Source organism: Microplitis demolitor, chromosome 7 (genome assembly GCF_026212275.2).
Source record: "Microplitis demolitor isolate Queensland-Clemson2020A chromosome 7, iyMicDemo2.1a, whole genome shotgun sequence".
In the NCBI taxonomy this organism is placed as follows: Eukaryota; Metazoa; Arthropoda; class Insecta; order Hymenoptera; family Braconidae; genus Microplitis; species Microplitis demolitor.
The window spans coordinates 20,859,378-20,871,528 of NC_068551.1; the positions used below are offsets into that span (position 1 = coordinate 20,859,378).

General features: G+C 31.2%; 1 protein-coding gene across 5 annotated transcripts in view; it reads right to left on the reverse strand.

Annotated features, from left to right (window-relative positions):
- Positions 1-8,389: 8,389 nt before the first annotated feature.
- Positions 8,390-12,151, reverse strand: part of LOC103574415 (uncharacterized) — a 140,543-nt gene continuing 136,781 nt past the window's right edge. For 3 of the 5 annotated variants that reach the window (XM_053740729.1, XM_053740727.1, XM_053740728.1), the window contains one exon: positions 8,390-9,193. In XM_053740729.1, coding sequence (XP_053596704.1) covers positions 9,108-9,193 — 86 coding nt within the window. In that variant the 3' untranslated portion in view covers positions 8,390-9,107. The remainder of the gene's footprint in view (positions 9,194-12,151) is intronic. The other 2 variants (XM_053740731.1, XM_053740730.1) reach the window with 1 other exon arrangement.

Genomic DNA, 12,151 nt, shown 5'->3' on the forward strand with positions numbered 1-12,151 from the left:
GTTACTTCCTTTGAGCGTCTACTCAGCCCTACCTTATTCTATTTATAAATGTCCGATATTTTTTATTTTAATCTAAAAATGTCAAGTATAAAAAAGGATACGCAGAATGATATTATCGGACTAAACGAAAAGTTACACTGTACAAGTATCGCCATAAGTGAAGCACAGTGTGTTCTACCTCTTAATCAATCTCTGAAGCTTATAATAATATTTCTATGATGTTTATTACATAATTTCTGATAGCGATCGTGTGCCGTGTAATTTTTCCGGTCTACCACCGCTGTACTGTGTCCCACACCCATACCCTCACTCCCACTCACACTCATTCTAAGCTGCACACTAAAGTTTATATATCACGCGAGGATCAAAATGAATCGATTATATGCGTGTGAACGGGGTGCACTTGTCAATTCAACAATAAAAATAAAAGTTACTAAATGTGCTGATAGACGAGGGCATCCAATGGAAAGGAGAAGGTGAGGAAATGAGTATCAAATATGACTCGAGGGTTGAGGGTTCAGAGTTCAGGGTTCAAGTCCTGTATGTCTGAAGTAGATATAATTTAATCGATGGTATGGTGGAGAACGGGGTGTTGCATCATCAGAAGTTGTTGCAACAAGATGGACCTTGAGATAACATTTTATTTTATGCCAAGGCTGCATAGTCCGTCGGAGACGTCGGCAGAACTATATACATATACATTCATCGGGACATTGTTCGAAGTCACGAATAGGGATGTAATTGAAAATCGATATTTGCAACCACGTTTCTTTTTCTACCTCATTGTTGAATAAGCTCACATACTTGCTTACTTGCTTACTCACTTACAATTCTCAGTCTTATATATATATATATATATATATATATATATATATATATATATATATATATATATATATATTAATTTAACAAAGAACCTTTGCGAGTTTTGGTTGCAACGTAACCCTGTAGTAGCTCTGACTGATTCAAATCTCCCCATGTGTTCACGTACAACCTCTGTGTCGGGCTTAAGTACTCTGCATCACGAATGTTTAGTACACTAGTGCCGATACACGAGCTAACAGCGTATACCGATATAACGTTTTCGTGACAGAAACATTGGTTACCTGTTTTATGTACTACGTCTGCGTTTGTGTACATGTATATGTATATATGTAGTTACTTAAAACCCCAGCGAGTTTTTCGTTACAACTATTTAGCGATATGGAAGCTTGAGATGTTTAATCAAAATAATAATTTTTTTTTGTTATCAATGTGCACGGTAACATAATTATTTTTTTTCATATTTTTGTAATATTTCGTAACCACTGGAAAAATCGTTTTAAATAAGTCATTACGGGCTTTTTGAAAAAATGTATTTTTTAGTAAGGCCACAATGGAACATCCGATGATGGCAAATTCATTGATAAGTATAATAGGTATTGGGTATTCTACATTATGTTATGTTGCAGTCATTAGTGAAAGTACAGAAGTTTGTTCTGTATTGTTGGCATTATGTTCGTAAGCACAAAATAATTTATGAAGCCAGAAGTTCATTCAATGAACTAATTTATTTATTTAATCATAAAATTTGTTTAAAGTTTATTTTTCTATAGAAAGTGGTCCATTTTAATGAACGTTAATTATTGGAATTCACAAGTTATTTATTATTGATAAATATTTTACTCGTCACCGAAAATAGAATTTATCGTAAACGAGTTATATTCACCGCAAACGAACCCATTTTTATCCAATAATTTGATAAAAATAATTTTTATACTCAAAACATAGAAAAATCGGAAAAATGGGCGCCAACAATATTTTTTTTTAACAATGGTACACTTGAAAAAATCAGGAGTGAATTCGGAGTATTGACGGATTTTATTTAAGTCCGGATTCCCTCCGTCACTCAGAATTTCGGAGTCAAAAAAAAATCACACCGATTTCGGAGTGATCTTGATTTTATTTAAATCCCCATTCACTTCGATTTGGAGACACTCTTCAGAGTGAATTTTACTCCGAGGGGATTGAATAAGTAAACAGTAATCTGCTCCTCATTCACTCCGAATCTAATCCGCGTTCACTCAGAAAATTTTTTACAGTTAGTTTTCAAATAAATTATCCATTTACTTCGGTGTCATAAATAATGTATGAAATAATTTAAAGTTCAATGTTTATTTTAACGTGGAAGATATAATCATTGACCATAAGAGAAAGGGAGGAGATGTAGATTACATAGTTCTAGGGTGATTCGTGACAGTCGTACATAATTTCGATGATGTAATACATAGGTAATAACTGAAATGGCTGAACAGCAAATGTGCCAATAGTAAGCCAGAATATGAGAATAGGCATGTAACTCTGTCATCATTTAGAACTTACCGTCCCCTTGGTGCCGCAACGCTTCAGGGTGTGTAGCCATTGAAGTTGAGTAGTCACATCGATATAATGACGATCATAAGTGCTACTTATATTTTCGTTAATGAATAATTCCTTGCTTTCAATTATATATATGTATATATATTTATACGCTCGCTTGAAATTTTACTCCCTCGTTAATCCATCGCATGACAATGACCCAGCAATAATTGCAGATTTCGTTAAGCCAGTGATAAAATCACCGAAACTCTTTTATCCTTGTCATTGTATAGTTAAGTAGGTTACAAATTACTTCCCTTAGAGGTATCATATATATTTTTTTATCAATATTCAACAGGAATAGATTTATTTTAATATATTAGCATTGTTATTTAAGTAGGGCATTATAAATTAAAATAAATCACCGAATGCTTCTAAAGCTAAAAAATAAAGACTTTAAATTGAAAATATTTTAAAATCCAATCTTTTATTAATGAGAATCGAAAATATTTTATTTTTAGAACGAGGAAATAATAAAATTAATAGATTTTAATGGAGAAACTGAGATTATAATAAATAATAAAATTAAATTTTTATCAACAATATCATAAATTATATAATTTATATCTCATTAAGTCATTATTAAGTGATAATCATCGATCATCAAATTATTATTCAATTAAATGTGCTCTCAATGTAATTTTATGTTTAAATTTTACAGTATATTGTTGAAATGGTAATTTTTAAATATCCATTAAATTAAATTCACATTTTATATTTATTGAATTAATTAAGTTAAGTGAACATATCAATAATGTATTCACAATAATGGAAAATGATGATATTTCATTTAAATTTTATTTTAAATTATTTTTTCATACTATTAAATTTCAATATATGAGTTAGTACTTAGTCACTGTGTGCTCATATTAATTTTTTAAATTTATTGGTTTTTAAATTATTTTCACCCTTTGTAATTGTGATTATGTGCTATTCATTTTTAAACTACAAAAGGTCGAAAAAAAAATAACTTTATAAGCAAAAGCTTTGTTTCACAAGAGATCCAATATTTCAATAAATATTCGATTTTCATCGACCTTATCAATGACAATTACAGTCGCAACGAATAAAAACCAAAAATTTTAAAATTATTTCAGCTCACTATACCACTTTCCGATATTTATATTTACATTCATATATATTTTCATCACCCTGATTAATCAATCGAAAGGGTTTTGTAAAGTTCTCATTTCCAAGTATGTGTATTTAATGTAAATGAGTGTTCACCTCGTGGGATGATTTAACGCCGTTTTAATGTAAATAAATGATTCAGTAAGCGCGCCAATGTTTTCCCATTCTCTGGGACTATCATCTATGTATTTTATCCCCACACATATTACACACACTCACACCTTCACACACCAATCATGATTTACTAATGATCAATATTGAATGATGGTTAAAGTCGAAATTTTCAATACAAACGGACAATTGCACATTTTCATTTCTCATTTTTATAATTTCCTCACATCATTAAACCCAAATATCATAAATATTTTAAATCGCGTACTCTAACAATCATTAAAAAAAATCGATGCTCCAATAATCACGATTATCATTAACATCTCCAAATCCATACTCGCTGAAAAAGAAGTGGTAATACTTGCCATCTTATTGAAGTGATTATTTCGATCCTTACATTTTAATGATTTCATGACTCATTCTTTCATGCAAACTATTACTATCGAAGATGGTAAGCATTCCTATCTAGATAGTAACCATTTCTATCCGTGATGATAACCATTACTATTTTAGAAGGTAAAATTAAAAATTTTTCAGACAAGAAATATTACGATCTATCCAGACAGCATTTAAGTCGGAATGACTTCTTTACGACGTCTTTTTGAAGGAGTCATCAAGAAGTCTTATGATGACTTCTTAAAGATCTCATTTTTAAGAACTCTTAATTAAGAGTTTTTTAAGACTCCATAAATAAGACGTCAGTTTTTTGATGTCTAAATGTATTCTTTTTTGAACTTTTCTATAAAGTCAAAAGTTCATAATGAAGTCTTATTTACGAAGTCAGAAAAAAGAACTCTTTTTAAAGATGTCTTACTGAGTTCGCTAGGTGGCTCATTCGACATCTTGAGAACTTCTTAAAGACTTCTTTAAGATGTTTATGAGACGTCCAAATCATAAATAGGAACTCATTCAGAACTCATTAAAACGTCATTTTGCTATCTGGGTAGATGCTAACTATCACTATCAGCAATAGTAATTGTTACTATACGAGAAACGAATAGTTAACATAAACGAATGATAATAATTATCACACACAGATGGTAATCATTTCCTATCGCAAGATGGTCATAGTAATCATTTTTTTTCAGCGTGTATGCATATACAATATCTATATATAAACATATATATACGGATTTCGATTCTTATTACATACAATAAACCTGGAATTAAACGCATGAAATAGAAGAGATGATCGAGTTTGGATAGATATGCATGAGCTACGATTCTATTTAGCATTTCGGATAATTCGCAAAACCCGTTGATCTGCATACCCGTCCATAGTTAAACTTTCACAAGAGCCATCAGTTTGACGAAACTATTTCATTAAATATTTTGATAGACCAAGTTTCTCAGTCTCACCAAGTTATATTATTAATACACTACCCAACAGAACTGTGTACTCTATATACTCTGCGCTGAGTACTTTGTATACTGACAGAAGTATAGATATACTGATAGAAGTATAGATATATAGAAGATACCCAGTAATACAAGTAATATTGTTCATTTAATTATCAAGTCCAAACAACTAAATCAATGTTAACAGTCTGTGGTGTGAATTCCTCTGTGTAGAAATAATAATTCATCAGCTTGTTCTGACGAACAGACAATTATAATTTATAACTAACGCAATACAATTTATAGAATGCTTAAATTTATAACTTACCTACTTGAATTTTAGTCTATATTAACAATAATAATAATAATTATTATTATTTATTATTGTAATAATATAAATAGCAGAAGCACCGAGTAGTGGATTGTAGTCTGTGTGCTACAGTGCGACAGAATATCTAGTCAGTACAGTGTAGTGTAAACACATATTGGACAGTATTGTGTATTATTGTGTAGTATTGTATCTCCATGATGATAACGTTGCTCTTATTCGATTCAATCTATAAAATTTGCATTAATACATATTCAAAGCAGGGCACTTGACCGTTTTATACACAACAACCCATTAGAAGGAATGGTAGAAAATATATATGCATATACACATGGCATAAAGGAGCGAGAGGTCTGACAAATCATCGACCGCTAACGAGGTTTTATTGTGTACTGTTAAATTAAACGTAATTGCTGTTGAATTAATTAAAGGTTTATTTTGTTTTTAAATAATATTCATTTATTTATTTATCACTAAATATGCAAAGTATATACATTAGGCCATACACATAAATACGTAATATTTGATATTTAATATTTAGTGAACGCCTCAAGGGTGTCTAAGAAGAGCAGGTATAATTTAGCTCCAGGCACACGCAATAATTATTCTACGAGCTTTCCTTGTCATGCTGTCTAGGCATTAAGACAATCGTTATACATTGTTTCTTAGGTCGCACAATTATGCATTTATTTACAGACATATTCATGATATACAATTTATAATTGCTGTTATTATTATTATTATTATTATTATTATTATTTATTTAGTATGTATAATATTTTACAATTAACAATTTGTTTGTTTCGGTGACGATTTATATGATAAAAAAATTCATATATTTTTAATACATTAAATGTTGTTTTGACAACTTACTTTTAATACTAAAATAATTATTTTCCTAAAGTAAAAGTGAAAGAGTTGCACTTATTTGTTGAATAGAGATTAAAAAATAATTTAATGGAAATAAATTTGAATAGAAAAAAATTTGTTTGACGGAACCACTAGAATTTTCAATGATTAAAATTCATTTCTTAATATATTCTTATAGAAAATTTTATTTTCAAGAAATGTTTGTGCTGTATGTTTCAATATTTTTTTTTTTTACAAAAAATATTTTTTGAACATAACCTTAGTAACGTTGAATTTTTAGACACTGTTTAAAGTAAAACATTTGAATATGATAAATATAAAAATTACGACTAAAACTTAGTCAATTTTATCTGTGAAAGCTACTGGCCCTCTCAAATGTTTCATTTCTCTTCAGCACAAGAGGACAGCCGGACAGAATGAGATACTCAAATTTTTTTTCCAAATATGTTTTAAATTGTAATTTATTGTTTCTATTATTTTAAAAAAATTTTCAACACTCTACTCTCAAATTTTATTTCAGGTCATACCTCTTGGTTAAAACGAACGTAAATCATTGACGTGTACAATGTTTTTCGAAAATAATTTTATTTTTCCCTCAGTGTCCTGATTTCCCCCGGGCCAGTCTCTTCTTTACTTAAAATAACATTTATTTCAGTAACAGCAACTCTTTCACCTTTACCAGCTCCAATTAAATGGCACAAATATGCAATCTTAAATATTTAAACATGACCATTGAAAAAATATGAACCATCGTCCAGTGCATCTCGGAAATTTCACCGTATTTTCCATTAAACTTATTTATTTTTATTTCATTATCCTTCATTGCCATTAAAGTAATGAAATTTCTCAGAATATCTTCTTTCAGGCTCAGTAGGTGATACGTTTGATGAGATAAGCCAGGAGAAAACTCAATTTTAGTGTGTGCTCCAACCGCAAAAAGAGCACTCTCTTTAAGGTGACTATCGAAACCTTCGGCATTCCGGTCTTGTTTTTCTTTGCCTCTTTCTTTTTATTAACATCACTCGGTGATCTTTTGTCGGAAATTCCACCCACCGTGAAACCCATTGACCTCGCATTTCAGTAATTGTGCCGTAAGCACGTTTGTCTTCACAATTCTTATACCTCTTAAAACTTTTCTCTCGACTTATCTCATATCACATATACGCTTGATAAACTTATTTTACACTTAATCTTTATTAATATTTTCTTTCCAAACTCTTAAATCTTAGTCTTATATATACAGTTAGCCAACAAAAAATCATTTAGCATAAATTTTTAATTAACCCGAGTCAAAATGAACGTAAATTGACCATTTTTCGCAAATCCAAAACGTAATTAAAACCTATTTATACCCAAGTCAAAAAACAAATTTTAGTTTAGTCCTCAAAAGTCCCAATTCCTTTAATGTTTTATTTGCCGCCAGAAAATAAATCTACTTTAGTACTAAAAATCCACAATGAGAATTATGAGGTCCAAATGAGAATAATTAATCGATTTTTAATTATAATGAAGACCTCAAAATTCTCAACAAATGAAGTTATATTTTGGACTTGTGAAAATTTTAGATAGAAAAGGGAGGGGAGAGAATACGTCGAATGAGACTTTTGAGGTTCAAATGCGGATAAAATTATTCCTGTATGTTTTGAGTATTTAGAGGCTCTAATCCAGATTGTATTATTCTAGTTTAGTCCTCAAAGTGGTAAAATTGGTCGTAACTACTACTTTGAGGACTAAACTAGGATGACTTTCTATACTGTTGCCAATCTTAAAATTGTAAATTGATTCTCAAAAACCGTATTGAGAACTTTGAGGCTTAAATCCGAATTTGGTTTTTGACTCGGGTAGACTTACAAAAGTGAAATATATGCATACCAAAAAATTTTCTCATCAATTTTGAACTCCTGAATTGTAATCAAGTCAATTCTTCAAATTTTTTAGTTCGTTCTTCTGGCTCTCAAGGCAGATACCAGGAGCCATAAAGGCATAGAAAAAAAATACGAAGTTATATTCAGTGTACTGTAAAATCACTGAAAGTTAATTTTGAATATTCAATTTCCGTTCAATATTTCGACTCAGAAACTCTCCGAAAATAAAATCATCACCAAACGAACATTTTGTTATTAAAATGACAAAAAAATAAAACTTTATACACTCATTTAATTATTTTATTAAACGTCCAACATCGTTACCGTTATTTTAACAATTGAAATATATAGTATTTATATATTTATAATTTTTATATACCTAACTTTTCAATGCCAAAAATTTATATTTACATTTTATTTTTATTAAATAACTGTTTATTTATTATTTTTCTTTAATAACTTTTAACCTGCATCGTATTAATAACGATACAATATCTGCCTAAGAGCACAATAGGTCATTTATTATACTTGTTATCAAACGTTTCATACATAAAAATAATAAATAATAGTACAAATTTAACTAGCCTAAAATTTATTGGATGTATTAGTATCCGGTTCCAATTAAACCGTGAGACACAAAGAGAACTTAATATAATAGGTCGCGTTTTAACAAAAGGAACTGAAGATTCGAAATTAGTCTGCACACATAATAACTAATAAGATTAGCAGACGTAACAAACAAAGCACGTATATTCGGGGTGTACAGTGTGACGATTAATTAATTTCTTGAATTAGCCCCAAAAATCATGAACAATATCCCATTATATTTCAACATGATTGTCTTTGGTCATGGAACACTGGTATAGGACCATCACAAACTTATATTTATCTGCTCATATATTCACACTCACACTCGCGCGATCACTATATATGTAATATATATACATACATACATATATATGTTACACGCATTCACATACTTTGACTTTATCCCAATGTTCACAGCCCTTTGTTATGCCGAGGCTTACAGAACAATCCGAAACCTTCGCCGTACTTACCAAATGCTTTCAATCCATCCTCAGTATCCGATCGAGTATTACCACTACCAGCAGCAGTGAGAGACAGGGCCTGATAAAACTAGCGCTCCCTTGAACTGCAAGAACAATAAATTACCAAAACATTACATTTTTTTTTGTTTTTGAATTTTTGTTTATAAAATAAATTCAACAAAGTTTTCGGAAGTTAGGAACGGAATCATGAATTTTGAGGGAGCGGAACTTTAATATTGGTAACAAGTATTCAAATTTTTTACTGTGGACCCTCTAAAAATCTTTGATACAATTATTAATTTATGATACAGGTCAACATCAGAAAGGTAATTTGTTACTTTTCAAATAGCATTTGCAAATGAAATATTCATTACATGGAAATAATTGCATGTATAAAACACTTGCTATTATAAAACTTGATAAAGACCAAAATGACATCTAGTTTAAATTTAAAAAATTACCAAAACGTATATTAAGGATCGATAAAAAATACAAAAAGGCAGGCACAGAAGTGGGTCACTGTTGACTTTAATTTGAACCCATAATTGGCTCATTTCGTTAAACAGCTAATTATACAAACTCAACCTATAAATTTACGTATATCTATATCCGGGAATAATATCTGGAGCGAAATTATCAAGTCAAAGCCACGATCCAATTTTAGTTGGTTCTCTTTATCTGGAATATATGTCTCGAGAGAAAATAGCCGTACAAGAAGAAAAAAAAACGTCTCTGCGGACAAAACCCATGACTTGTGTGTTCCTTCTTGATTCTTCTATTCTACTACTCTATTCTCTATACCCTGTACTCATTTATTACTCTTTCTCCTTATACTCTTCTGTGCACGTGATGATCCTTCATCGCCTTGTGCTGGCTTTCATTGGAATTGGCTGTTTCAGATATAATCGTGCGGGGACGTTGAGATTCTCTAGCTCTTGTTCTTTTTTTTTTCTTGCTCTTACTCATTCTTTAACGGACTGAATCCAAGGAGATATAGATACAGGTGCAGATACCAAAGCGATTATTTCACGATCCCAGTAAACCATTGGATCCGCCACTGACCCAAGAGAAAAGTCGAGAAGAACGCGCTTATTGTTGTAACACACACACACACGAACACACCAGAGCTCTAGGCCACAGAGCAAAAGACAAAGCCAGCTAACCAACGTACATTCGACCGAGACGAGCAAAAAAACGGTATCACGGACGATGGAAAATGCGAGAGGTGTAGCGAGAGAAAACTCAACGTCCTATATAGAGTTTTACTTCGCTGAACGATTCGTCTAACGAGAAAATCGAAGATGGTTAAGAGCAATTTCTTCAAGTCGTTCCCCAGCTTTTCCGGCCCACCCACCGACCCCCTCGTCGCTATTTTTTCATTCCTTTTTCTTTTACTCATTCCATTTATTCGTTATTCTATACACAGCAGTCTAGCGCCTGAACTCGGTACTAGCACCTGAATCTGCCACCGATTTACCGCCAAGTTTCCGCCTTGTCGTCATTCGCACGTACCTGCCTTCCGTTACTTTTTCCCATCACTGTTTTTACCACCTTTTTTTTTTTTTTTTTTCATTTTTATTTCCTGCTTCTTATCTTCCGTGTTACTTTTTCTGTATATCTAACCCTATATATATATATATATATATATATATATATATATATATATATATATATATATACATGTATATATGTATACATTTAATGAAACGTAACGTTCAACAAGTTCAATTGAAATATTCAATTGTAGATAACGGGATTTTTTCTATTACTCGAAATATAATGAACACTATTATCCGCATAATCGAGCAAGACCAAAATTTTCGATAACGTCCATAAACAAATTAGCGAAAAAAAAAAATACGAGGTAGTAATTCTTATAATTTAAAAAATTTTGAAAATTCGCGGGTTCTAAAAAAATTCTATCGCACTAAAGACAAAATAAAGCTTACGGAGGCTTTATTTTAGTAAAAATTATCATATTTTGAGAAGACCAAAATAAAATTCATAAATAAGGATACTAATTGCCATTTCGCTGGGCATTAATTAAAGTACTTGGTCATTAAATTAAAATTCATAATGACAATAACTTGGAGTTAAATTGGCGCTTAAATAAACCTTGGCGGTAATGATTTAAAGGAAGATAAGTAATAAAAAAGTAAGAGGATAAGAAACAGGAAGAGAAAAAGGAAACAAGTTGGGATGAACGAGACAAGAAGCTCGACGTGGTTAGTTGGGTGTTTACGCGTGGCATCTATTTAACGTTTACTTCTCGGGCGAGGGTTCATTTAAATCGCAATTAGACAGTAACTTATGGTACTCGGGGCAGGGTGGAGCTCGGGAAACGGGCAGGCACGCCGCTAGCTATAAGCTACGGTTCTAAGGCTAAGAGTAAGAGCAAAGTACGCCGTTGTAAATTATTGTTTTAATTTCTGTTCGCGTACCGTCTACTGAGATGTGTCCGAGGTCGTATCTGTGCACCACTACGACAACTAGTGGCTAATTTTATGAGTTTGTGAAATCTATATAAACTTACTAGTTTGCTTCAACGCCGACTACGATAAGTGATTTTAATTAGCTATTTATTTTAAGTACTGTTCTAACAATTATTACTCCAGTAATAATACGCGTCCGAAATTAATGATAATTACCGCCGGATTATAATAAATCTTATGCTCTGAATATTTTACTACGTTTTTAATTATCACTGTCTATAATAATAACAAATAAATTGATAGTCATAAATATAGATAATCGTGTCGATCACTAGCTTGTGCAGTTTTAAAGCCGACTTCAATGTACAGCTAATGCGAGCATCATTTTGAATACCAGAAAGTCGATAGTTTGATTTTAGATCGCAGTAACTTTTTTAATTTGAAAATTTTAACCGAACACGAGGGTGACGAAAACGCGGGTCGCTACTTTTCCGTGGTTCGTATGAATTCTTCTCACTCCAGGATAGACATTCTGTTTAAAATAGAAATTTAAAATCTGATTTTTATTTTTTAAAAGCATCTGGAACAAGAATCGGCTGCCAAAATAATTGGTAGCTGCTAGTAATTATT